General features: G+C 39.3%; 2 protein-coding genes and 1 long non-coding RNA gene across 14 annotated transcripts in view; 1 reads left to right on the top strand and 2 right to left on the bottom strand.

Annotated features, from left to right (window-relative positions):
- TXNDC12 (thioredoxin domain containing 12) overlaps nt 1-1342 on the bottom strand; it is a 29627-nt gene extending 28285 nt beyond the window's left edge. Inside the window, exon 1 of the mRNA XM_072772142.1 lies at nt 1122-1342. Coding sequence (XP_072628243.1) covers nt 1122-1218 — 97 coding nt within the window. The 5' untranslated portion in view covers nt 1219-1342. The remainder of the gene's footprint in view (nt 1-1121) is intronic.
- Nucleotides 1320-23468, top strand: BTF3L4 (basic transcription factor 3 like 4). 10 transcript variants are annotated; one of them, XM_072772136.1, is made up of 6 exons: nt 1320-1374; nt 5614-5680; nt 9200-9313; nt 21363-21564; nt 22379-22438; nt 23007-23468. In XM_072772136.1, the coding sequence occupies exons 2-6, from the start codon at nt 5627-5629 to the stop codon at nt 23051-23053; spliced, it is 477 nt and encodes a 158-aa protein (XP_072628237.1). In that variant the 5' UTR covers nt 1320-1374; nt 5614-5626; the 3' UTR covers nt 23054-23468. The 10 variants fall into 10 exon arrangements, with proteins under 10 accessions (XP_072628237.1, XP_072628242.1, XP_072628241.1 ...); XM_072772141.1 differs by lacking the exons at nt 1320-1374; nt 5614-5680 and adding exons at nt 2268-2444; nt 20206-20430; XM_072772140.1 differs by lacking the exons at nt 1320-1374; nt 5614-5680 and adding exons at nt 2269-2444; nt 11299-11378.
- The window catches only part of LOC140602530 (uncharacterized), a 59753-nt gene continuing 39434 nt past the window's right edge, over nt 4568-24886 (bottom strand). The window contains exons 3-4 of one of the 3 annotated variants that reach the window (XR_012005468.1): nt 8163-8308; nt 4568-5962 (exon numbers count right to left, since the gene is read on the bottom strand). This is a non-coding gene — a long non-coding RNA (uncharacterized lncRNA). Of the gene's footprint in view, nt 5963-7950; nt 8309-24886 lie in introns of those variants that run through there. The other 2 variants (XR_012005467.1, XR_012005466.1) reach the window with 2 other exon arrangements.

Here is a 24886-nt window from a genome sequence, read left to right as displayed (position 1 = left end):
GGTCCCTCATTCTCCCTAGCTATTCCACTCCATCAGTTTCCTTTCCTTCATAGCACTTCTCTAGCTGAAATTTTCTTGCTTCCTAATTTGTTCTTGTTCATGTGTCCATGTATCTCTGACTTGAATACAAACTCTGTGAGAGCAGGAACCTTATCTGTCCTGTCCACTGTTTTATCCCTAGTGCCTAGGGCAGGGCCTGGAATATGACAGGGGACCAAAAATTAATTATTTACTGAAGGAGTGACTGCATTCAGGCACACTGAATGTCCTCCCAACTCATCACCTACCAATACATATGCAAACAGGGAGGATAAAGCAGAATTTAAAACAGCAGGACTGTATCAGAATCATTCTGTCCAGTCAGGTCAGTACAAAAAATGGAAGGAAAGGGGAATCCATGCTACCACTCTTCCACTTAGAAAAGCATAAACCCCAAGTTCCAAAGAAGGTGTAGGTAAAGGGATGGAGAAGGGGGTCACACCTCCTATCCCCCATTCATAACCACTGTCCCCTCAGTCCCCAAAAAAGTTCAGTTTCTTCAGACACATTGTCTGAAGCACACCAAGGACAACTCGCTGGTGATCCTCTCTCTAACATCAGGCCCTCTATCCTTCCTGGCCTTTCTTTATATACCAGTCATGCCTTCCTGGAATGCAGGTCCTATTCTCCCCAAGGCACGGAGGGGGCAATGCCCAGCTCTTCGGAGAAGAGGTGAGAAGGGTGATGTAAGACCAGGGAGAGGATCTCTGCATATGCAGGTCCAGAGGCCCTATGCCGCCCAGCAGGGAAGGGGACTGACTGTTCCTAAGGACCTTCCTTCCCAGTGCTAAGCACCGATGCTGGACTCTTAGACATGCTTTCCCTGATTTAAGGGCCATTCTTTACTCCCAACCCAAGAATTTAGGGAGGCCTCAAGCACAACTTCCCCATCTCAACCTTCCCCGGACCCGCTACTTCCTAACCCCGAGAAATCCTCAAAATCCAGGAGCGGTTAAGGAGGAAGAAAGAAACCCGGCGTGGCCTCGGAGACAGAAGGGGCGCAGGGCCGTGTGAGCACAAGTCGGGGGTTGGGCGGGCCGGGCCCAGGGTGAGTAAAGGTTAAGACAGGAAGTTGGTCTGACCCTTTCCGAGCCCGATGTGTCCATCAGAAGAGGTGACGAGCAGCAGGAGACCCAAGCCCAGCGCACAGGTGGCCCCGAGGTGAGGCCGCAGCTCCATGGCGACAGTGCGCGGGGGCGCGTCCCCGCCAAGGCCCGCGCCTCCCCGAGCGCGGCTCAGCCGCACCCCTCGCGCCCCAGAGTTTCTAGCTCGGTGACCCTGAGGAAGTGATGTCTGACGGATGTGGGTGGGGCCTCCGGGGTCCGCGTGACACGGGTAAGTTTAAAGGTGCAGATCACGCAGCTCGGTGGGTGGGTGGGGGGGCTTTCCGGCGGCCGGGCGAGAGGGCGGGGGCGGCGGCGGGGACGGTCCGCGGGGAGCGCGGCTGCGGCGGCTGCCTGCGAGCGGCCCCGCCCCCAAGAACCGCGGCCCTGAACACTCATAACGCAGATCACTGATCGGTGGGGTCAGCCGCTCCGAACAGTGGGCGCGTTGCCCATTGGCCTCCCCTTTCCTGCTCCGCAAATAAAAAACGTTGACGACCGGATTTCATTCTTCAATTCCTGCCCGGGCCACGAGGAGACCTGGCAAACCTGTTCTGCAGCGCGTGGTCTCGTGCCTTGCAAGAATGCCCTCTTCTGCTGGAGAAGCAGCGCTGGACCTTATTTTTCCCCGCGGCCGCATCACTCACGGGTGATGCAACGAACTGGTGCAAGCTCCGGGAAAACCAAACTTCGGATTATTGCAAAACCGACCTAGCTCTTCATGGAACCAGGACAAAAGTCACTGCAGGCATTTAGAGCGTAAAGTTTCATCTAGTCAAACCTAATTGTTTTGTCGTGCTTAAACTTTGTGGGTTGACTATTTCTTCTCAATTGTTTTTTTTTTACACGACCAACAGGTCAAAATTTCCCGTCTCCTCCCTGAGTGGAGACTGGTTGAGTCTTCATACTAGTGAGTCCGCACTAGTTGAGTTCGACAGTGCGGAGTTAATGCTCAGTGAAAGCCCTGCGATAAAGTACACACCCAAACAAAAACGCACACTTCGCTACCAATCTGTAGGCACCCACACAATGGAATGGAAGGGGGACTGCAAGCTCCAGAATGCAGTGCGGCCACCTGCGCCTGCCGCGCTTCTAGTGGGAGGCGCAGAGCAGCCTGGGTTGTGTAGTCCCTGTCTGCGCTCCCCGAGATAGGCTGCCCCGGTGAGAGAGGGAGGCGGAGCCGGGCGTGTCACGTGGGCCCCGCTCCCGCCGTCGCTCCTGCCGTCGTCTTTCTCTGTCTCGACTGAGGCAGCCATCTTGCTCTTGCCGCGTGCTGTTGTTGGAGGACCTTCCCTGCTTCAGGTGAGACCCCCGGCGGTCCCGCCACTCCACGGCCATAGGCCGCTGCGCACGGTCTCCCCCCGCCCTCTTCTTCCGACACCCGCCAACCACTCCGGCTGCCACTTCCGCCGCGGCAGCCGAGTGGGGGCGGAGGCGGCTGGTTGGGATTGTCGGTTACCGGCGGCGCAGCTGGGGGTCGGCACCTGAGGGAAGGTCCCCAGCAGCACCGCCCCTGTGGGGCGAGCGGGCCCGCGCTGCTGCCGCCCGGATTTTGCCCCAGGAGCGGGGGTCTCCCGCCTCTCTCTAGTTCCTCTTCTTTATTCACAACAATGCTGTGACGACAGCCTCTTTTGTCATCTCCTTGATCCTCCCACTCTCCTGCTAGGGAGACTGAGGTCAGCGGCCCCTTCCCCCAGGCGCTTGGGACTGAAGCCGTCGCCACGCCTTCCCCTCCCGAGGGCAGTGTTTGTTTACGGTTGCGCTTCCCTGCGCGAGGCTGCCGGCCGCCTAGAGGGCCCCGCCACGCTGCCGACGCGTAGTGGGCGGTCGGGAGCTGGACTGGCCGCGCGCGCCCCGGCCCCCGGCTGGTGAATGGCGGCGTCCGCCTCCGTGCGCACGTCCTGCACCACACGTTGCTGCCCCCTCGGGAGGGCAACGATAGCTCCCCGCGTGTGAGTCTCCTGCGAGCCTTACCCTGCGCCTCGTACTGACCTTTGACCCCGAAGCGAGCTGTAGACCGTGTGGTGGTAAAGCTTTTCGGACCAGAAGGAATACAAGTTCAGAAACTAAACTACCTCTCTGAAGCCCTAATTGGTAGAACCTTGATCCTTCTGCTGCCAAAACTTGTGCCTCTCTTAGAGAAACTCCACATAATAAAAAGTCGGGACTAAAGGTTGAAATGATTGTATCTCTATGTAGACAGGTGAAAGTGCCCGCCGTATTGCTGGGAACGTAGGCACTCAGTAACTATCGATTATAACCTCATTATTTACCCCTTTCTCGAGTCCTTGAATAAAGGGCTGAACCATCCTGGGATCCCCAAGGAAGAATTGAGTCGTTTATGTTCTTGGGAAGTGACTTCTCCCTTTTGGACCCTCATTTCCAAATCTATTAGAGAGGTGAACTATTTGATTTGTTTATGATTTATTTATACCCTGTTGCTTGCAGGTATTTGGGATAGCTTCACATACAAGACAGGAATAATGGGTATAATGAAGTGAAGGTTGCTTGAGGAATAGGAAATGAAACCCGGTGATCTTTGAGGTCTAGTCCACATTCTGAGCTTGGCGGTTCATCCCTCTCAAACACCAAATCCAATCCTCTTTTCTCCTTCAATTCCACACACCCCAACCTGCTACTAAGTAGACAAAGGACTACTTTCTTCCTCCCCTGCCTCCTTGAGTTTACGACTTCCCTAAAATGCTTTTTCTCAGGTAATTCTTGGGAAGAAGTTTTCTGTTGTACTAATTACATGGAATGGAGTCTGTTCTTTCATCTACGTATTGATATAAACGGTTAATTTTCGTTTTTTGTTTTTTTTTTGTTTTTTGTTTTCAAACAAGTCAAGACTCTTCATCTTGACTTCAATCTCTTGTCTTCAAACTCTTCTCTTGGAGATTGTTATTTCAAAATGCAGAGGAGTCCCAGAAAGTTTACCCTGTGTCTGGTTCTAATATTTTCACTTAGCCCCTTTTTTTTGTAGAAAGTTCCTTAGGCTCTTTGTTAGTTCTCTATATTATCACGGCCATGTTCCTTTGGGAAAAAGTGAATATTTGTCCTTTTCTGTGGATACTGAGTATAGACATTGGGATTTGCCTCAGCAAACTTAAGTCTATGGCAGAGTTGAGACTGGCACACACCTAAGCCTGGCTTTGTATTCCTTCTGTAAAGGAGTGTTTTTAGCTGCTTGAGCATTGTGATACAATGCTGGGCAAAGATTGAGGAATCCTATATTCTGAATGTTATTTGGGAACTAGACTTTATTTAGCCTTAAAGTATATATATGTGTGTGTAAGTGCTAAAGTGCAGTATCAGAATACAGAATAGTGCTTATATAACTTTGATTCTCTTTCATCTCTCAAATGAAGACATCTTTTTCATGTGAATGATAATTATAAAGAGATTAGAGAATTGGCCAGAAAAGGTTTGATAACAGCCTTTATTTCCTCTTTCACATCTTACTAACGATCTGTTGGTCCACAGAACAAGTAAAACAAGGCTTTTAACCTTGGCTTTTATTTGTATAAACAAATAGTGTGGAATGTTACAACCCATTATAAACTTAAGAACCTTTTTTCTTTAATAGGAATATCACCAGATTAGGATTTATGATTTTACAATTTTCTTTGAATTTCCAAAATCAAAATTAGCCTTAAAAAAGTTAATTTTTAAGAATATCCTTGCCCCCCCCAAAAAAAAGAATATCCTTGCCCCTAAAGACACACAAAAATTTAAAAGTAAAGTAGTAGAGATGTTTTTATCAAATTGTGCAAGGAGGCATTTTACCATGTATGCAAGAATATCTTGACAAGTGTGACATACTATATCAGTGCAAGGTATTGAATGAACTCTGTGGAAAGGGTTGCTAAACTGCTGAATGTCTGAAAATCTGGCTCTCTTTTCCTGTTATTAACATTACCATCTGACCTTGAAGATATGCTACCTCATATCTTGACAGCTAGAGAGCCTTTGTTGAATTTTTTCTTTGGCTTTTGGTGGGTGGTTTCTGTTTATGGTTACAAAGTTATTTATGGTTCATTTATGATTTGGGAGAAAAAGTCTACTTAAAGGTTGTGCTAATAACATTTGGTAAATGCTGTCTGCTGTAAAAATCTCTGGGGTAAGAAAACTGGCTTTGTCTAGAGATTTTATAACTGGGTAGGTTTTGCTGAATGCTAAAGAATTGAATTTTTTTTTAAGGAAGGATCTTCAAATAGGTAACTTGGATCCCTTTCTATTTTCTGTTTGTATATTAGACACCTTGGTGGTCCTATTTAATTTTGGTTCTTTTAATATCTGGTTTATGAAGCCAGAACAAGTTATTAATATTTATTAAGAATATAGAGAGAGTATTAATATCATGGTGGTGATGCATATTGCAAGCCTAGTGAACCAGAAGGTACTGTTGCATAAACAGTTATTTTATTTTGGTAAAACAGTGACTTTAACAAATCTATTTTTCCCCCCCTAGATTTACCAACAGCATGAATCAAGAAAAGTTAGCCAAACTTCAGGCTCAGGTCCGGATAGGGGGCAAGGTGAGTGTGGCATAAGAAAAATTGAGAGGAGACTGTATTATTACTAGATAGTAGTATTATTTTGGATTTGTGGTCATTGAAAATCTAAAGTCATTTCAATAATCAAAATCAAACCACATTCCAATTTGAAAATAACTTGTGTAGATTGAAAATAGGTAACTAGAAGACTTCTCTGTCTGGTGGTACAATGGAAATAGCCACCTTTGTTTGAATCCTCTTAACATTTGGTAGTTATGTGACATGAACAAGTTATCCAACCTTGTTAGGCCTCCATCTTCCCATCTGCAAAACAGAAATAATCCTGCATAAGATGCTTCCGAGGATTAGAGTAATACTTATAAAACACCCAACATAGTGTCTGGCACAGAGTATATACTTAATAAATGATAGCTGGAACGCCTGGGTGGCTCAGCGGTTGGTGCCTGCTTCAGCTCGGGGCGTGATTCTGGAGTCCCTGGATCGAGTCCCACATCGGGCTCCCTGCGTGGAGCCTGCTTTTCCCTCTGCCTGTGTCTCTGCCTCTCTCTGTGTGTGTCTCTCATGAATAAATAAAATCTTAAAAAAAATGTTATTATGTTAGACTCATTTGCAGGGCATCATCTTGACTGGATACACCGACTTCTACAGTTAGGTTTATTAGGTTTAACTGGAAATGCTCAAGCTAATCGTACATTCTGTTCATTGCTAGGTTTTCCTCCCAAATTCCTGCCTATTCTTCTGTGTTGGTCAATATGAGCACAAACATTCTTATTCCATGTACTTTGAAGCCTGAGGAAGAGCTAATTCTGAGAATCTTTGATTCCCTTTAGCTCTAGCCTCTGGCTCAAGGAGAATGCCCCGCCCTTATGTCTGCCCAGTACAATCTTTGTAAAAGGAAAAGCAAGAATGGTACTCAGCTCAGACCTGGGCAGTGAGTAGGTAGGATACTGTGTAGATTCTCTACTTTTCATTTACTTTGATGATAACCATATCTATGGAGATAGAAAGGGAAAGGGAGAGGTGACTAGCACTTTCTCCTTCCATAGCTATACAGTTATAGGACTCCAGAGTCATAGTAACAAGTTCATGTAACCAATGTAGTCACATTGTAGCATCAAGCATAATGTAATGTACCAATGCAAAAACTTGGGATATTCAGAAACTATAGAATATACCTGGAAGAGCTTGATTCAGCACATTATTAGATATTTTAAACCAGGTGGTCGGCACATTCATTCATTTAACTAGTTTACTGAACACCTACTATGTGCTGGTCAAGGTTTTCTTCTAACATAGTTCAGCTTGAAAAAGAGACATGCTCACAATTACACCATAGAATAGTAAATGTTAGAATGAGATACAAGGTGCTCTTGCCTAGGAGTGACAATGAAGTCAGCACTGAGCTGAGATTTGAACGAGCAAGAATTTATAGGTAGATAGGTGAGGGTAAATGGGTAGAGTGAAAAGGGGATCATCTTTCTCAAGCATGCTAAGACACCTAAGATGCTGATAGCATGGCACTTAATGGAATGGTTTGCTTTAGTTCGGTCCAGTTAGAGTTTAGACTATATAATGGATACAGAATGGTAAGAAATGAGACAACTAGGTAATTTGGGGTTGTACCATAGTCCTATATGCCATATTAAGGGGCTTAGGATTTTATCCTATAGGCAACGGGCAACTATTGAAATATTTTTAAGAACAGTCATTATAGAAAGGTAGGTGCTGGCAACGTGGAAAAAGGAGTGACGTGGAAGTTTGGCATAGAGAACAATTCGGAGGCTGCTACTATAGTATATGGAACACAAATTTAGGAGGTGGAATCAACATAACTCAGGAGAAAGAAGAGTCTGGGATGACCCTCAGACTTCTGGTTTTAAAGACTTAGTATATGGTGGTACCATCAGCTGTAAAACTTAGGAAGTAGAGGAAAAACAGTTTGGTGGGCTGATGAGCTTTCAAACATACTAAATTTGAGGTACCTGAGGATCATTTCATTTGAGGTATACAGCAAGCAACTGAGCTGTTCCTGAGTTAAGAACATTTTACGAATAAATGACCAGCTATGAAAATAGTCCCTCGTCCATCCTCCAGCAACTGGGTTTTGCTACAACCTCTGCTGCTACTCCCAGAATTCTCTTCCACTCCCACCCGCGTTGCTGAGACTGAAGCCCCTGCCTACTCTATAAAGCTGATCCCCTGAGTCCTGCAGGAACTACCCAGAGATGGAAACCTCTCCTTTCCCCTTACTCTGCCAGGTCTCAGGAAGTTTTAGCCCTCAAGACTTAGGCTTCTTTTGGTAATGTTTTATTTCTGTGTTATAGATTACATTTTTTTAAATTGGCCCAGGAATTTAATCCATTTTTTTAGCTTTTCAATGGAAATACATATTTAAAGTTTTGAAGTATCTGTTTAGAAATATCTCAGCAAATAGTATAGTTGTCAACCTATTTGCTCAGGCCAGTATTCTAAACATCATTCCAGATTCCTTTTTTCCTCATACCCCATGTCCAATCCATCAGCATGTTGGTTCTTTTGACAGTCTAAGCTCTCACCATCTCCACTGCCAGATTTCTCTTCTTTCGTCAAACTGCTGCAGTAGCTTCCTGATTGATCTCATAGTTCACTTTCCACAGCAACTTCAGTCATCTATAACAATCATAAATGAGGTCAAATCATTTTCATGCTTAAAACCTTCCTATTACAACTGGAATAAAATCCAATTCCTGCCCATGGCATTCTAAGCTACATGATTCGGCCCTTGCCTATCTTTCTGATTGCACTTTCCTCCTCCCCTTTTGTTCACTCTGCTATAGCCACGACTGACCTGCTTTCTCTGTAGAAACAATAGGTTCACTCTTATTTCATTCTACTTGGATCGCTCTTCCCCTAGATCTTCCCATGGGTCTCAGCACATAATGTCAACTCTTCAGAGGGCTTTCCCTGAACATTCTAATAAAGTAGTGCTTTGCCTCCACCTAATATGTATTCTTATTACTGTGTTGAGGTTTTTTTCCCTTAATACCTTTATCCCATTTGAATGGTTCTGTTTATTATTGACTTTTCCCCTAGCACTATAATGTATGCTCCCTAAAGTAAGAACTTGATTTTTTTCATTCCTAGATTCTAGGAGGGTAGAACACTCATATAGTAGACATTTGATTCTTAATTATGTCAGAATCTTCAGTTTCAGAATATCTTTAGACAACTTTATTGTCAGGGTGGTAGCTATGATTTTTTTAAAAAAGCATGTTTGGAAGTTGTTACAAAACACACAATTGCTATATTGTATTTTTTTATTAGAAAACTTTTGAAACATTGAAATGATAAATGGATACTGGAAAAAATAACTGGCTAGAACTGACCCTCAAAAATCTGGGTTAAGCTAACAATCACATCTCTGAGCAGTCTTCTTAGTCATTACTATTAAGTCAGCAATTTCTTACATGAGTTTTAATTAGAGTATCGTGAATAGGAAGACATGTGACTGCAGTTGCCAAATGCAAGGCATCCTAATACTTCTGCTTGGTTATTTTTCAGGGTACAGCTCGCAGAAAGAAGAAGGTGGTACACAGAACAGCTACAGCTGATGACAAAAAACTTCAGAGTTCTCTAAAAAAACTGGCTGTGAATAATATAGCTGGTATTGAAGAGGTATGATCGTTTTGTAAATTGTTAAATTATGTGGACAAATAGTACATTCATAAATAATGATCTACACTTTTCAAATGTAAAATATCAGCTTAGAAACTCAGATATTGTCACTCAGGTGTCTTTGAAGGACTAGGTGTTGAATTTGCTTATTGTATAAGAATGGATGATTGTAAAAAAATAATTTTAGTTGACAGATAAGGAATTCATCATACTTTTGTGACTCAGAGTGTTTGCATATGTGACAATATGTGACAAAATTATGAAACTGCTCTTGAATTTTCATGCAAAATAAGATATTTTTTCTAATAGTATAGAAATAAACTCCAAGATTTCTTCAAATTAGGTGGATTTTTTTTTCCCTTTCTGCTCAACGACATCTCTTTATTACCTCAGCCAAGAAGCTCTAGCATTAGTTTTACATGGATTGGATTTCATGTTAGACCTTTTCCAGAAAGTATTGGTTAAAATTTTTTAATCATCTTATGATATTCTGATGATACTGCTCTTCTCAAATACAAAGCCAAAGACTGATGTTATTACAAAAGATACTCAAGAAAAATGATAACATCAGCTATTTATTATCTGTTACCATCTAAATTCACTTCTACCTGCTGATTCCATTTCGGAGAGTAACCATAATGTTTAAATTTTCACTGCCATAAATTAAATTGAATGTTTAAATTATATTTAATGATATCATTACTATGTGTGGTACCATCTCACATTTTTTAACAGATCTTTTAATGCACATGTGCTATAAAACAGAAATAATGTGGAGGCAAGGATCACTAATAAATAGCAGAGTACCAAAGAAAAGGCAGTGAAATGGCCACATGTTCCTTCTACTGTGCATATATGAATAAATATAATAACATCATTTAAAACTGCTTTGTACTTTCAAAATTAGTATACCAATAAAATAGTAGAAAATGTTAGCCACATGTATCTTTTTTTCCTTTCAGCTTGATGTGCTTGTGCATTCTTACTCTGGTAAAGATTAGAACTTCATTTGCAAGTCTTGAAATTAAGCATTTTATATCCATTTTTTTCTTCTGTGTTATTGAAAGCTTATATATATTTTTATTGATCTAAAATAATTTTCAGAGAGATCATTCTTTTTATCGGGGGTGAATATGAGGGGGGAAAAATCTAAGCCTCTTTTAAATCTAAGGCTTGGAAAGAAAAAATAAGTTGCAATAATAGACAATAGCTGATAATGTTAAACCTAAACAACTTATAAGTGTTTTGGCAATCTTATATCTTTGCCTACATTTCTACTCTCTGATTTCTCCCCCTCCCCCAGCCCTCCCTGCCACCTGAGCACTATTGACATTTTGAACAAGATAGCTCTTTATTGTGGGAACTGTCCTGTGCATTGTAGGATGTTTAGCAGCATCCCTACTCTCTACCCAGTAGATACCAGTAGCCTCCATTTACCCCCCAGTTATGACAACCAAAAATGTTCTCAGACTATCACATGCCCCCTGGGGAACAAAGTCAACCTTGGTTGAAAAACACCTCTTTAGAGAGAGGAAAAGATTCTATTTATGCCTTCTTGAAGCATAGATTTAACTATGTAATATCTCCAAGAGCATGTTTTTCTAAATGTTTAATTTTGTTCAGATTTGAGATACCTTCTGGTTCTTAGAATTAATAAAATTCTTGTGGTCAGATAGCATTTTATAAGTGTTTTATAATAAAATAAGGAAACCAATCAGTTAACAGTCTTTTATCTTTTCAGAATGTAGCCAAACTTGTTACAGTGCTATGCTGAGGTGATGGTAATTTTGTAGTTGAAATTGTCTTAATAAATAATGATAGTCAGCACTTAGTGGACATATACTGTGTGCCAAGCATTTTGCCAAGGATTTGCTAGGTGTTGTTCAAAAGTTATTATTCATAGTCTCTGTTCTTTGGAGCTTACAGTCTAGTCTAGTAGGGAATCTAATTAGATAACTAGACAAATATCTGTTATCCCATTTCAGATTCACAATCTCTTTGAATCAGTTGTTATTGGTTACAGAGGAGAAAGCTGAGACAGAGAATTAGGTACCTGCCCAAGCTAGTAAGTGCTGGAATCTAAATTTGAACTGAAGTATGTCAAAACTAGATGTCAATTCTGTTCATCAATTTATCCTGCTTTTTGGTCTTTTTAGTTGCACTTTCTTATATCTTGGCCTTTCTTCTCTCCTCCTGCTCCCCTCCTTCATCCCTCAAGCCCCCCAATCAAAGAAAGAATCTGCCTTATACCCTGTATTATTGAACACCTACCCTGCAGAATTTATTAGTTACACCATTACAGATAAAAGCAATCCCTACCAGGGTCGCCTGGGTGGCTCAGCAATTGAGCATCTGCCTTTGGCTCAGGGCATGATCCCGGGGTCCTGGGATTGAGTCCCACATCGGGGTCCCTCTGGAGAGCCTGCTTCTCCCTCTGCCTTATGTCTCTGCCTCTCTCTCTCTGTGTCTCTTATGAATAAATAAACAAAATCTTAAAAAAAAACAAAAACAAAAAACAATCCTTACCACTATTTCCAAGGACATTGATGTTCCTCTTTTTTCAGGTATTTAATGTTGGCATGATTCTCCCAGAAGCCTTTCTGATAGCACACATACACATTTTGTATGAAGAAGGGTCAGATGCCTTTCCTATGTGCCTTCATAATGCCCTGTATTTTTATTACAGCATTTATTAAACTGGTGTGAATTCTTCTTTGTTGGTACCATTGATGGCCGTCCTAAACTTTAAGGAGTCGTAACTCCAAAACATCGCACAGAAAATTAATGCTACAGGGGCGCCTGGTTGGCCCAGTTGCTTAAGCATCTGACTTCAGCTCAGGTCGTGATCTCAGAGTCCTGGGACCAAGCCCCACATCGGGCTCCCCCTCCCTCAGCAAGGAGTCTGTCCTTCCTGCTCATTCTCTCTCTCCCTCCCAAATAAAGAAAGAAATCTTCAGGAAAAAAAAGGAAAATTAATGCTACATAACAAGCACATATACACTCTCATTACACCCAAACTCTGCGTGAGATGTCTTCCAGTCCTCACAGACCAATTATACAGAGAAGATATGCATAAAGATAATTAACAATGCAAGGTAACAGCTATACAATTTTTGAATATTTGAACCTAAGATGGGAAACAGTTTCACTTTTTTTCCTTCTTTCCCTGTTTCTAAAATTGGTATTTTGAGGACTCAGATATTTGTACTTTATATAACACTTTGCAGATTTTGTGTAGGAATATCTTGTATACTATATATAACGTGGCTTGCCTCAAACATGTTTTGTGTTACTAAGTTTAGAGTTTTTTTCAAAAAATTTTTAAAGAAAATGATGACACATGCTTGGTTTAAAAACAGCTCCTTAGAGGGAGAAAAGAGACTACTGCATTAAATATAAACATGAAAATATATATGTACAGGGGCAGCCGGGTGGCTCAGCGGTTTAGTGCCGCCTTCGGCCCAGGGCGTGATCTTGGAGACCCGGGGTCGAGTCCCACAATGAGTCCCACATCGGGCTCCCTGCATGGAGCCCGCTTCTCCCTCTCCCTGTGTCTCTGCCTCTCTCTCTCTCTCTCTCTCTCTCTCTCTGTGCCTCTCATGAATAAATAAATACAATCTTTAAAAAAAAAAAAAAAAAGAAAATATATATGTACAGAAGTTTTCAGAAACACTAAGGATGTGAAAAAATATATCTTAGAAGAAACACGTTAATTACAATATTGTTATTTTTTATTTGGAATGTTTGAAACTTCATTCAAAGTGCTGAACTCACGATCTGGGTGGCTCAGTACTTAAGCATCTGCGTTTGGCTCAGATCATAATCCTAGGGTCCTGGGATTGAGCCCTGCATTGGGCTCCCTGCTTAGCAGGTAGTCTCCTTGTCTCTCTCCTCCTCACTGGAGCTTTCTCTCGCTATCTCTGTCACTATCTGTCTCTCTGACTCTCTCAAATAAATAAATAAAATCTTAAAAAAAAACAAAAAAACGAAGTGCTGAACTTTGGGGCACCTGGCTCACTTAATCAGTAGAGCAGGGGACTCTTGATCTTAGGATCATGAGTTTGAGCCCCAAATTGGGTGTAAAGTTTATTTACTTATTTATTTATTTTAAAAGATTATTTATTTGTTTATTCATGAGAGACAGAGAGAGGCAGGCTCCACGCGGGGAGCCTGACGTGGGACTCGATCCCGGGTCTCCAGCCCAATGTGGGACTTGATCCTGGGTCTCCAGGATCACACCCTGGGCTGAAGACGGTGCTAAACTGCTGAGCCACTAGGGTGTCTCAGAACTAAATTTTAAAAAATGTTTTATATTATATGACATTTGAAGGTATTTGGATATGCTTCTTATTTGGTAATCTAGTTGAATACAGTGATCATGCTGTCACCTGTCTTCACTTGATGATGTAAGTTTATCAACAGTGGGATCTGTCCATTTCTCAGAAATTATTGATTTTTATCAGGTTTATTTGGTAAGAAATGTCACCAAAAATCTGAGTTTCTGATCCAGATGGCCTAGTTGCTTCAGAGTTTTATATTCAGAGTACATCTTCTATTGTAACTAGGATATAATTCTGCCTCTATGAAACTTTTTTTTTTTTTTTTTTTTTTTTTTTTTGCCTTTTTGTTCTATGAAACTTTTTTATTTCCAGACCTAATTAATTAATCAACCCTTTCTACTACCCTTAGCTTAAATTGTTCTGCTATCATACGTTTAATGACCACCTCGTATTGTGGGGTATAATGGTTACTTATTAACCAGTTAGTCTGTTTTTCAGATTATAGGAGTCTTGATAGCAGGGAGTGTGTTTATTCATTTATAGTCTATAGTATGCTGATTCCCGTGAGTTTGTTTGAGGCCTATTAAGTTTAAGGCATTCTGATTATTTGAGATGGAATTGTTCTCAAGAAGTTAGCCTTTGGAGTGCTGGTTTATTCAGTGGGGCTTGTAACTCTTGATCTCAAGGTCATGAGTTCAAAACTCATATTGGGTGTAGAGATTACTTTAAAAGAAAAAAAGGTTAGGCATAGAAAGCTGGAGCTCAGGAAAACACTTAAGAGCTGAAAATGTAAATTTCGTAATTGTACACATAAGGTTTTACTGTTACATTTTTCTCATTCTGGTTCTTTTCCTGAGCCACTTATACCAAAAGGAGGACTCTTTCTTTTTTTTTTTTTTTTTTTTAATTAATTAATTTATTTATTCATGAGAGACACAGACAGAGACATAGGCAGAAGGAGAAGCAGGCTCTCTGCAGGGAGACTGATGTGGAACTCTATCCCAGCACTCTGGGATCACGCCCTGAGCCAAAGGTAGATGCTCAGCCATGGAGCCACCCAGGTGCCCCTGGAAGGAGGACTCTTAACCATAATTCCTTTTTCCTCCAACCAGAGCCTCAGGCTCTGTGTACAGGAGAATAAAAGGGAAACTTCATGTCCCATTCACCTTTCATTCCATTGCAGCCTTACTTTATATTTTAAAACCTGCTTTTCAGGTTTTTGTTTTATTTTTTACTGTTTTTTTTTTATCATGGTAAAATATATGTAACATAAAACTTGCCATTTTAGCCATTTCTAAGTACAATTCAGTGGCACTAATTATATTCACAGTGTTGTGCAACCACAATTTTTCATCATCCCAAACAAACTATACCCATTAAGCAATAACTTTCTATCCCCTCTTCTCCAATTCCTGATAGTTTCTAACCTACCTTTTGTCAATTTGCCTGTTGCAGATATTTCACAAAATACAATATTTGTTCTTTTGTCTCTGGCTTATTTTACTTAGCATGTTTTCAAAGTTCATCCATGTTTTAGCATGTATTGGAACTTTTCTCCTTTCATAGCTGAGTAATATTCTATTGTGTGGATAATACTGCATTTACCCATTCATCTGAATATTTTGTTTTAAATATCACTTTCCCCCTCCAATATAAAAATATATTGTCATTGTAGGGGTATCTGGGTGGCTCAGTTGGTTGAGCATCTGACTCTTGGTTTCGGCTCAGGTTGTGATATCAGAGTCATAAGCTAGAGCCCCACGTCAGGCTCCACACTCAGCACAGAGTCTGCTTGAGATTCTCTCCCTCTCCCTTTCTTTCCCCCTCTGCTTCTTCTCCCCGATTACATGCTCGTGTGTGCTCACTTTCTCAAACAGATAAAATATTAAAGATATATAGTTATTGTGGAAAATTATGGTTATACAGAAAATATGAAGAAGATACTAATATTCAATGGTAATCCTCACTACCCAGAAATAACTATTATTAATTTTGTATCTTCCCCATCTTTATATGTGTGTATTTTACACATTTGAGACCGTGCTAGATGCACAATTTGGAATCTTTTTTTTTTTTCCCCCAAATAGCATTGTTATAAAAAATTGTTTCATATCATTAAAAAACTCTTCTTGGGGCACCTGGGTGGTGCAGTTGGTTAAAGTCTGACTCTTGGTTTTGGCTCATTTCATGATCTTTCAGTGTCGTGAGATCGAGCCTCATATGGGACTCCACACTCACCATGAAGTCTTTTTGGTATTCTCTCTCCCTTTCCTTCTGCCCCTCCTGCTTATGCTCTCCCCCTCCCCCTCCCCCAAAACAAATCTTTAAAAAAAAATCTCTTCTTAATTATCAATGTAGATGTCTACATATATTCCAATAAATGGTTATGCCACAATTAAACATTTATTAATTTATAATACATTATAATACTTTGATAATAAAAGAATTACATGTTTGACTTTTTTTTTTTTTTTCAAGATTTTTTTATTTATTCATGAGAGGCACAGAGAGAGACAGAGATATGGGCAGAGGGAAGAGGAGCAGGTTCCATGCAGGAGCGTGATGCGACACTCAATCCTGGAACTCCAGGATCATGACCTAAGCCAAAGGCAGATGCTCAACTGCTTGAGCCACCCAGGTGTCCCTTGACTTTAATATACATAATATGTATCTTCATCTCTGATTTCCTTCAGAGAGATTCTTGGAAATACAGTTACTGGCTGAATGAACATGAACATTTTAGAATTCTTTTTTTTTCTTTTTTTTACATTTTAGAATTCCTCATCCATGTTACCAAATTGCTTTTCAGGGATCCCTGGGTGGCGCAGCGGTTTGGCGCCTGCCTTTGGCCCAGGGCGCGATCCTGGAAACCCGGGATCGAATCCCACGTTGGGCTCCCGGTGCATGGAGCCTGCTTCTCCCTCTGCTTGTGTCTCTGCCTCTCTCTCTCTCTCTGTGTGACTATCATAAATAAATAAAAATTAAAAAACAAAACAAAACAAAAAAAAAACATATTGCTTTTCAAAAGGTTATACCATTTTACAGTATCTACTGCATAGCTGTGAAGAATCCATCTCATCAGACTCTTGCCACCAGCACATAAGAGAAAATGATCCCAGCATATCATACAATTTAATGACAGCTGTTAGCTGTAGCTCATATCAACAATAATAGGTTATGCTTCATACAACCTTTAGAAATAAGCAAGTGCTGAGCTTAGAAGGATTGAATGTGAAAGAAACTGACTTATGGAAGTATGTGCCAAGCCCATAATCTTCAAACTCTTACATCCCTTAGCCTCACAAAACCACAGACACTTGTGTGCCTTATTCTTAAAATGTCTATCATTTTACCCCATTAAGATATGGGAGTAAGGCAACAAAAGTTGAATTTCCTGATAAACATTTAAATGCCATTACAGGAGCAGCTAGCTGGCTCAGTTGATAGAGCATACAACTCTTGATCTTGGGGTCATGAATTCAAGCCCCACATTGGATGTGGAAATTACTTAAAAATACAATCTTTTAAAAATAAATAGATAAATGCCACTACATACAGGAAGGAGTAGCAGTAAAACTTGACTTTTAAGACAACTGTCAATTCTCAGAACTGCAGCTAGCTGGCCTAGTGGGGACTTGGATACAAAAAATACCACATGGAAGAATTTAAACTTCCTCTCTAAACTGAGAAGGCAGTTGTCTGCGAGCTGTAGAGTTGAGGATAACTTTGTGAGCCTCCTAGAGCCATAAAAGCTTATTGCTGTGTAGGAATAAAGCAAGCATCAGATTTACCAGATAGAAGGTTGCTGTGATTAATATATGTGCCCCAATCAGGGTTCACCAAAGGCATAAGGTTTTGATAGCAGCATAATGGGGCCACCCAGCAGTTGCCAAGAATGACTTAAAATACCCCTGAATTCTGTTGGGCATTCACACTGATTCTGAAAAGTCAGAACAATAGAAAAAGTCAAGCCAAAGATACAGCTCAGGAGGTACTATGCATCTTCATTAAGAGTACTACTGGAGCAATTTCTAAAACTTGAAATGATCCCTCATCTAGCATTTGGGGAGTTGAAGTCTGACAGCATCCATATTTTAAAATAAATTGTATTTGAGGTGTCCATTCATTTGGCAAATTTGAGTGACTATTACGTCCTGGACACTTGGGGGCATACTATGTCTAGTAGGGGCATGGTCTCTGATCGGAAGGTATTCACCTTCTAGTAAAGTCAGACTTGCAAACACAATTATACTACAAGACATTTCTTTTTTTTTTTTTTTTTAAGACATTTCTATATAATTGCAATTCCCATGAAGTGCAGAAAGTACATAAATAACCCTAAATTTTCATAGAGGAAGAAGCATCTGACCCAAGTCTTGGATAAATGAGAATATGCAGATGGAAAAGCAGAAAAAGTTTCTTCTAAACAGTGAAAACAGCATATGTAAATGTACTGGGCATGAGAGAGAAAATAGTTTTTGGTAACGATAGGACATGTCAGTATTATTTGAGCAAAAAATAAGAGCAAGGGCATCTGGTGGTGTGGACTGGGGTCTCAAAAATGCTGCTTCCTCCATAGTTCAAGTAGTATCCTTTACCTTCAGCTTCCTGTTGAAGTGGAAAAAACATTTTTTTTAAAGATTTTATTTATTTATTCATGAGAGACACACAGAGCGAGAGACAGAAGGAGAGAGAGAGAGAGGCAAAGACACAGGCAGAGGGAGAAGCAGGCTCCAAGCAGGGAGCCTGACATGGGACTCGATCCCGGGTCTCCAGGATCATGCCCTGGGCTGGAGGCGGCACTAAACCACTGAGCCCCCCGGGCTGCCCTAGGAAAAAACATTTTTATATAAAGGGGCTGTTTGATTGGAAAAATACCTGAGCTGGTACAGTAGCTGGTTTAATAGTCTTTGTTTCCTTGTCTGCTTCTTATCTTTATACTGTATATAGATTGTATTACTTGTGTTAACCAACAGCAGTAAAATCACCGGAAAAAGTGAAGTCTCCATATGAAATGCACACAGTTTGCTTTGTGAATTGAACAAATTCCTTATCCCTTCTTTGCCTCTAAAAGGGTGTGGGGGAAGTGTCTAACTGATCTTGTTCAGCCCAACAATTCATCCTTTGATCATCTCCTCTAATAGCTTGCATCTAGGAGTCTTACATAACCATGCTATTTGCTCAGTAGAGAGGAAAGAATGGTAGATGGAAATAAAATATTCTGGCCTTTATCTTCTAATACTTCATTCTCTAATCTAAAATTAAACTCTCCACCCTTTTCTGGACCTTTCTGTATTCATGAAGCTACATCTTTTGTGCAACCCCATTTAAAACAACTATTTATAAATGTATTTCTATTTCACAGTCTGAGATGGAATTCATCCTGCTTTTCACACTAAACCCAACATATTTTAAACTACAAAGACCTATATTAGGTCGTAAAATATGACTTAACATTTAGCTTTTGGTAAAGAAGCTTAAATAGGAAAATGCATGATGCAAGGCAGGGGAGAGGGGCTTGTGTTAGCCTCTTGTTTCATAGCCAGTAAGATATATATTATCCATATATCTGTGTTGAGTTTTTTTGCTTTCTCCATTAAGCCTTTATTCTGAGATAAATAATTCTCTGGCAAGCTTTCGTGGGGCCATAGAATTGAATTTTTTAGGCAAATAAACATTTCTAAGAATGAGAATGATATCACAGGAAGTAAACTAAACAAAGTTAGGACCCCAGGTTCAAGTTCTAGGTTTGCATGTAACTAGCTACTGTCCTTGGATATGTTGCTTAACCAAGAGCTCTTATCTTTAGTATTTATTTGTCTGATAAGACATTTGAATTAGAAAGCCTCTTAAGTTCAACAAATATATGGCCTGACTTCTGGAGGAGTATTGATTTCAAATTTCTTATGACTTAAATATTTATAAATAACAAATATCTCAAATTCTAGTATTTCAGATTCATTTCATGCCTGGATGTATTACAGAGATTTGGTCTTGATTTGGAATGTAAAGTCCTACTATATCCTTATTCTTTTCCCAAACTAGAATAATGTGACTCTAGGGTAGATACAGAACAACATTCCATTCCATATCCACTATGCCACCTCCTTCTCAAATCACTCCTCTTCCAAATTTTCAGCCACTTTACTATTAAACTTTTCTACCTAAACTATAATTATCTTCAGAACTATATCTTTTTCTAAAGCCAATATAAATTTTAAGACACCTGGGTAACTCAGTTAAGCATCTGCCTTCAGGTCAGGTCATGATCTCAGGGTCCTAAGATCGAATCCTGTGTCAGGCTCCCTGCTCAGCTGGGGAGTGTGCTTCTCCTTCTGCCCCTCCCCCTTACTTGTGATCTTTCTCTTTCTCTCTCTCTCAAATAAAATCTTTTTAAAGTTTTATTTTTAATTCACAATGGTATTTATTCAGAACAGCTGGATTGAATCCTTACTGTATCTAATATGTGTAATAGAACCTTAATTATAATAGAGATACAGGGAAGGGTAGAGAATTCAAATTGTGATTTTTGTCAGAGAAAATTTGGGAAATTATTTGTAGAGCTCAGTTACAATTTTCCAGGGGATTTGCCTTATTTTCTCTGTGTTCCAGGTCTTGCCTGAAATTTAGAAGCCCCTTTGTTCCTCTTCCTTTCTGGTGCTATCAGTCGTGGTGATCACTTTGAGGAAGAAAAGCCCACTTCCCACTGACCATGGAGAACACTCAGCATCTCTTCTTGATTGTGACAAAGGCAGTTTTTGGATCATGAAATGCTTCTAAAGTAGCCAAGAGTTAACTCTCCTAACCTTTTTATATAATAAGCATGTTACCATCAAGGTAACTTACCCAGTGGAATCAACTAGTAGTGGAATCACATTTTTTACACCCTTATTAACTCATGCAAATTCAACTCTACTAAAACACAGTAAGAAAGTGAATGAGTGAGAGATAAAAATACTTTAGATAGTGCATGTTTAACCTTCCTTTTCAAGCAATGGATAAAGTCCAATTTGAAATAGTCAATTCATGTTGGTGAAAGCTACCAAAAGAATGTGAGGATGGTTTTAAAGGTTTCCCAATAATTGATAAAGCATGTTCAGGTGGCCAGGCAAGTGAGAGAGCTTCTTTGATCTTTATAAGGGTTATTGAAGGTTGTTGAAAAGTCATACTTAAGAGTTAGAGGAACTGACAAAATCCTTTACAAAGAATGACATGATGAGAACAATTTGAAATTTTTGTAAATTTACTAAGTGTTCAAAGGAGTGAAACATCTGATTAAATTTCTGAGTGTTCTTTATGGATTTTCAGTGGTTATTTTTTACCATATGCTATCACCCCTTTACAACCTGTCACCTGAATACGATGCTACCCCACCCACCAAATGGAATTTGTACCAGATTAGTTTGATATAGTATAAATCAGGCAAAATAATGGGTTTTTCATTAAGAAGCCAGTTCTTGGCTGATAATTCCATTATTTTAAAAATCTGGGCATGGACTTCTTATAGTAGAAGTCTTTGAATTTAAAATCTAGGTGCTAAAATGACTATTTCTTGACTATCCTAGTAATTTATGCCATCTACACCATTTTATATTGTTGCTAGGATCTTTTTCCACCCATATCTACTGCTTAGACAATTATTACCTGGGGATTGTAAAAAAACAACAACAACAACAAAAAACCATATTTGGCTAAATTGTTATTTAAACAAATAATTGTTTTAGTTGTACCAAATACGTGAAGTACATTTTTCTTCTATGATCATATAGGTGAACATGATTAAAGATGATGGGACAGTTATTCATTTCAACAATCCCAAAGTCCAAGCTTCCCTTTCTGCTAACACCTTTGCAATTACTGGTCATGCAGAAGCCAAACCAATCACAGAAATGCTTCCTGGAATATTAAGTCAGCTTGGTGCTGACAGCTTAACAAGTCTTAGGAAGTTAGCTGAACAGTTCCCTCGGCAAGGTAGGTATTTCAGTTTGTATCTTTCCTTCTCTACCTTAATTTGAAGAGCCTAATGATTTAAAAGGTGTCCCATTTGATATTGGAAGAATTTACTTGTATGTAAATTTTACTTTTTAAAATGTTGCTTCTATACTTCATAAATGTTTGAATTTATTTCTTTAATAATTATGCATTGTGGCATATAGAATATTCGGATACATTTTGATAATAAAGAGTTGAGAGGTAATTACCTAAAAGGTCTGCAGACCACATTTTATAGACAGTATTTGATACTCACTTCTGATTAATGACAAGAAGATATTATTATTACAGAACTGTATTTTTAATATTGTTGACTAAACCTGTAGTTCAACCATGGCAACCATAAGTTCTGAATTTCCACCATAGCTCTGGTTTCAAATGTGTCTTGTTACCCCTAAAAATCAAAGCACCTTTTACATTAGTGCCCATACTACATAACTACATACTTTCTTACACCAGAAGAGATGGAAAATCTTAAATATTGATTTTTGACTTACAGCATATGGAATTCAGGGAATAAATTAACTATAATGTCTTTTTATTCCTGCCCATCTGAATTATTTCATTTTCCATATAAATTTTACCTTCACTGCCCATTGAAATTGACAGCTATATTTAGTATATACCTAATAAAGTGTTACTGATTTCTGTGTAAGTAAAAAGTATAGTCTTAGATCAGACAATCTTTAGCTTTTCTGAACTATGTAAGATTTAGATAAGAGAAAAGAATAACATTTTAAGTGTTTTGTAAAGGCCTTTGTTCTAAACTAATTTTAAAATAAATTTTTTGTAGTGTTGGATAGCAAAGCACCAAAACCAGAAGACATTGATGAAGAGGATGATGATGTTCCAGGTAACTGACATTTCTTTAGCTCTAAGATTTTTAGCAGCCTGTTTATCTCACTTAATTCACTGTATAATGATTTTTAGTTTTTGTTGATAGTGAGCTCATGAATTTAAATTGACTCATAAAAACACGGATACAATCTAATGAAAAAGAATAAAAGACCTCTCATTTAAAACTTAGAATCAGAAATTGTCACATAAAGCTCTGCTGCCTGCATTGGTTAAATTAGAATCACTGTGATTTTAAATTTGCATAGTTATTGTTAAAACATTTCTCTGGGAATTGTGATTGACATACAAAAATGCTGTTCACCTTAGTAGTTTGCACAGGCAAAAAAAAAACCTAACATTTCCTTAGGATTAGCATTTTAAAAGCAGATAAATGAAGTACCATCAGTTCATTCATTTCTGCTTCTTGTCCTGTATGTTTTCAGGCTAATTCTAGTAGCCACAATTTGGTTTTTATTAGGGCTACAAGTTAGGAATTTCATTTACCTCCTTTTTATTTATTTATTATTTATTATTAATTAATTAATTTATATATTGTGTCTTTAACTTTTTTTTTTTTTTTTCAGATCTCGTAGAAAATTTTGATGAGGCATCAAAGAATGAAGCTAACTAAAATTTTTTTTCTGTGTTTGGAAGCTGGCATGGACTAGATTTAACAAATCAGCTATGTGGTTCCAAAGTTTTACAGACATGGAGAACATCAACTGTTACTAGTTCAGTAATATAAATATTTTGTATATTAATAATGCTGTTTGTTCAGCATTTTTCGGTCATTTGATTTTGCATTTTGCACTTCCTCCCAGGATCTATTCTTTTGGTCAAAATACGAAGTATTGGTGCAGTTTGAGGGTGTTTTGGTGTTTGATTCTCAGTTTTCTGTTTTTTTTTGTTTGGGTATTTTTGGTATGTGTATGTCTGTGTATGCGTGTGGGTATGTATGTATACAGTGGAGAGCAAATTGGAAAACGGTTCTATTTATCGTCCTTCTTCCCCCCAGTAGAAAATAAAACAAATCTTTACATTTGTTACTTTTATTTTTTTTTTCTAATCACAGAATTAATGAAAAGTGACTGTCTTCGATTTCATATCTGAGGAGATTTTGCCCTTGGAAGTTTGGTTTTAATTTGCTTTGTTAACATATTTTTCATACATTCCTCTGGGTTTAAAATGTCTTGAGATATTTTACCACCAGCTCCATGTTGGCATAGTGGGTAGCATATCTTTGGTGCGTCTGCCTTAGATTCACTTACCTAGTTAGACCCAGAAGATTTTCTTCTAGCTTTCTTCCTAAATGCCTTTTTCCCTTTCCTTTTGGGCTCCCAGTGGCCTGGTCAGCCTTTGGTAATGCTCTTCCTCATCTTCTACTAGCCTGAGAAGGATGTTCTCCATATAGAGTTAAGTGAGTGCCTAATCCCTCTTTTGGTAAGACCTTTTTCCCCTCATCTTAAGGAACAACAGCTCCATCTTCAACTTTTTATTTCCCTCTTGATTTTATAGTTTGGTAGATTTCAAACAGGAATAGCTAGCATGTGCTTGCTAAATAATTTTATGCCAGCCTTATCCTGTATACTAGCTGTTCTTAATAAAACAGGGCAAAATGCCTGTTTTCAGCAAGGTTAAAATTAGGAATGTCCTTTTGAGTCAGAAAAAGATAGGCCATAGACTCATTCCCCAACACAAATGGTCATTCTATGAAATGGTACTGGGCCCAGGAGGATTTCTTCAACCACTCTCCTACTCTTGGTCTTGAACCTACCTCTGGATTAGATCTTACTGTTGTAGCTGCTCACAGCATCCTCCTGCATGCTTAGAGTAATGCTTTTGGGGGAACACTGGTAAAATACAGTATTTATTTTTTTCACCTCCTTTCAGAGGACTTGGAGGTAAGCTGCATTCATTAATTCAAGTTTCCCTCTTGCTGTCTGATGATAAAAGCTTGCATTTTGCTATATCAGCATTTGTTATAGCCAATATTTAAGGACAAGAGTTAGAAAATCTATCATTTCCTGGCTTACCCGCAGACTATGGCTTAACCTTGCAGCATATCAACTTATGTTTCAAGCTAGATATCTTTATTTGATATCTAAAGTGCAAGACCAACAACATATCAAGAGATCTATAGGCAAGAAGGCAAAGCTCTTGTATTTTTTTCATCCAGACACTTCAATTTATTTTATAAATTTGTTCATTTTTCCTGTTCTGTTTTATATAATACATGGACTTAACTACAAAATAAAGTAACAGTAATAAAATAACAAAAGAGGATAATATTTCCTCTTGTGCTTCTCTTATTATTGTCTACAGAATTTCCTTCTTTTGTATTTCCTCTCTACTCCCCACCCCCTGATGAATTTCAGCCTACTCATTGTTTGAAATATTTCAGCCATTGTTAGGTTAGTAGTTCTAAATGGTCTACATGGTCCAGAATTCTTTTTCTCTGACTGTC

The sequence above is a fragment of the Canis lupus genome, chromosome 13 (genome assembly GCF_048164855.1).
Source record: "Canis lupus baileyi chromosome 13, mCanLup2.hap1, whole genome shotgun sequence".
NCBI classification, from domain to species: Eukaryota; Metazoa; Chordata; class Mammalia; order Carnivora; family Canidae; genus Canis; species Canis lupus.
Note: the sequence above shows the minus strand (reverse complement) of the source record. Positions and strands in the feature narration are given on the sequence as shown.

Excerpts from the sequence above, each read along its gene's own strand:
- BTF3L4 (XM_072772132.1), top strand. The coding sequence starts at position 3,015 with ATGGCGGCGTCCGCCTCCGTGCGCACGTCCTGCACCACACGTTGCTGC. Across the intron at positions 3,095-5,613 it reads GCAACGATAGCTCCCCGCGT|ATTTACCAACAGCATGAATC; the intron begins GTGAGTCTCCTG and ends TTCCCCCCCTAG. Across the intron at positions 9,314-21,362 it reads ATATAGCTGGTATTGAAGAG|GTGAACATGATTAAAGATGA; the intron begins GTATGATCGTTT and ends ATGATCATATAG.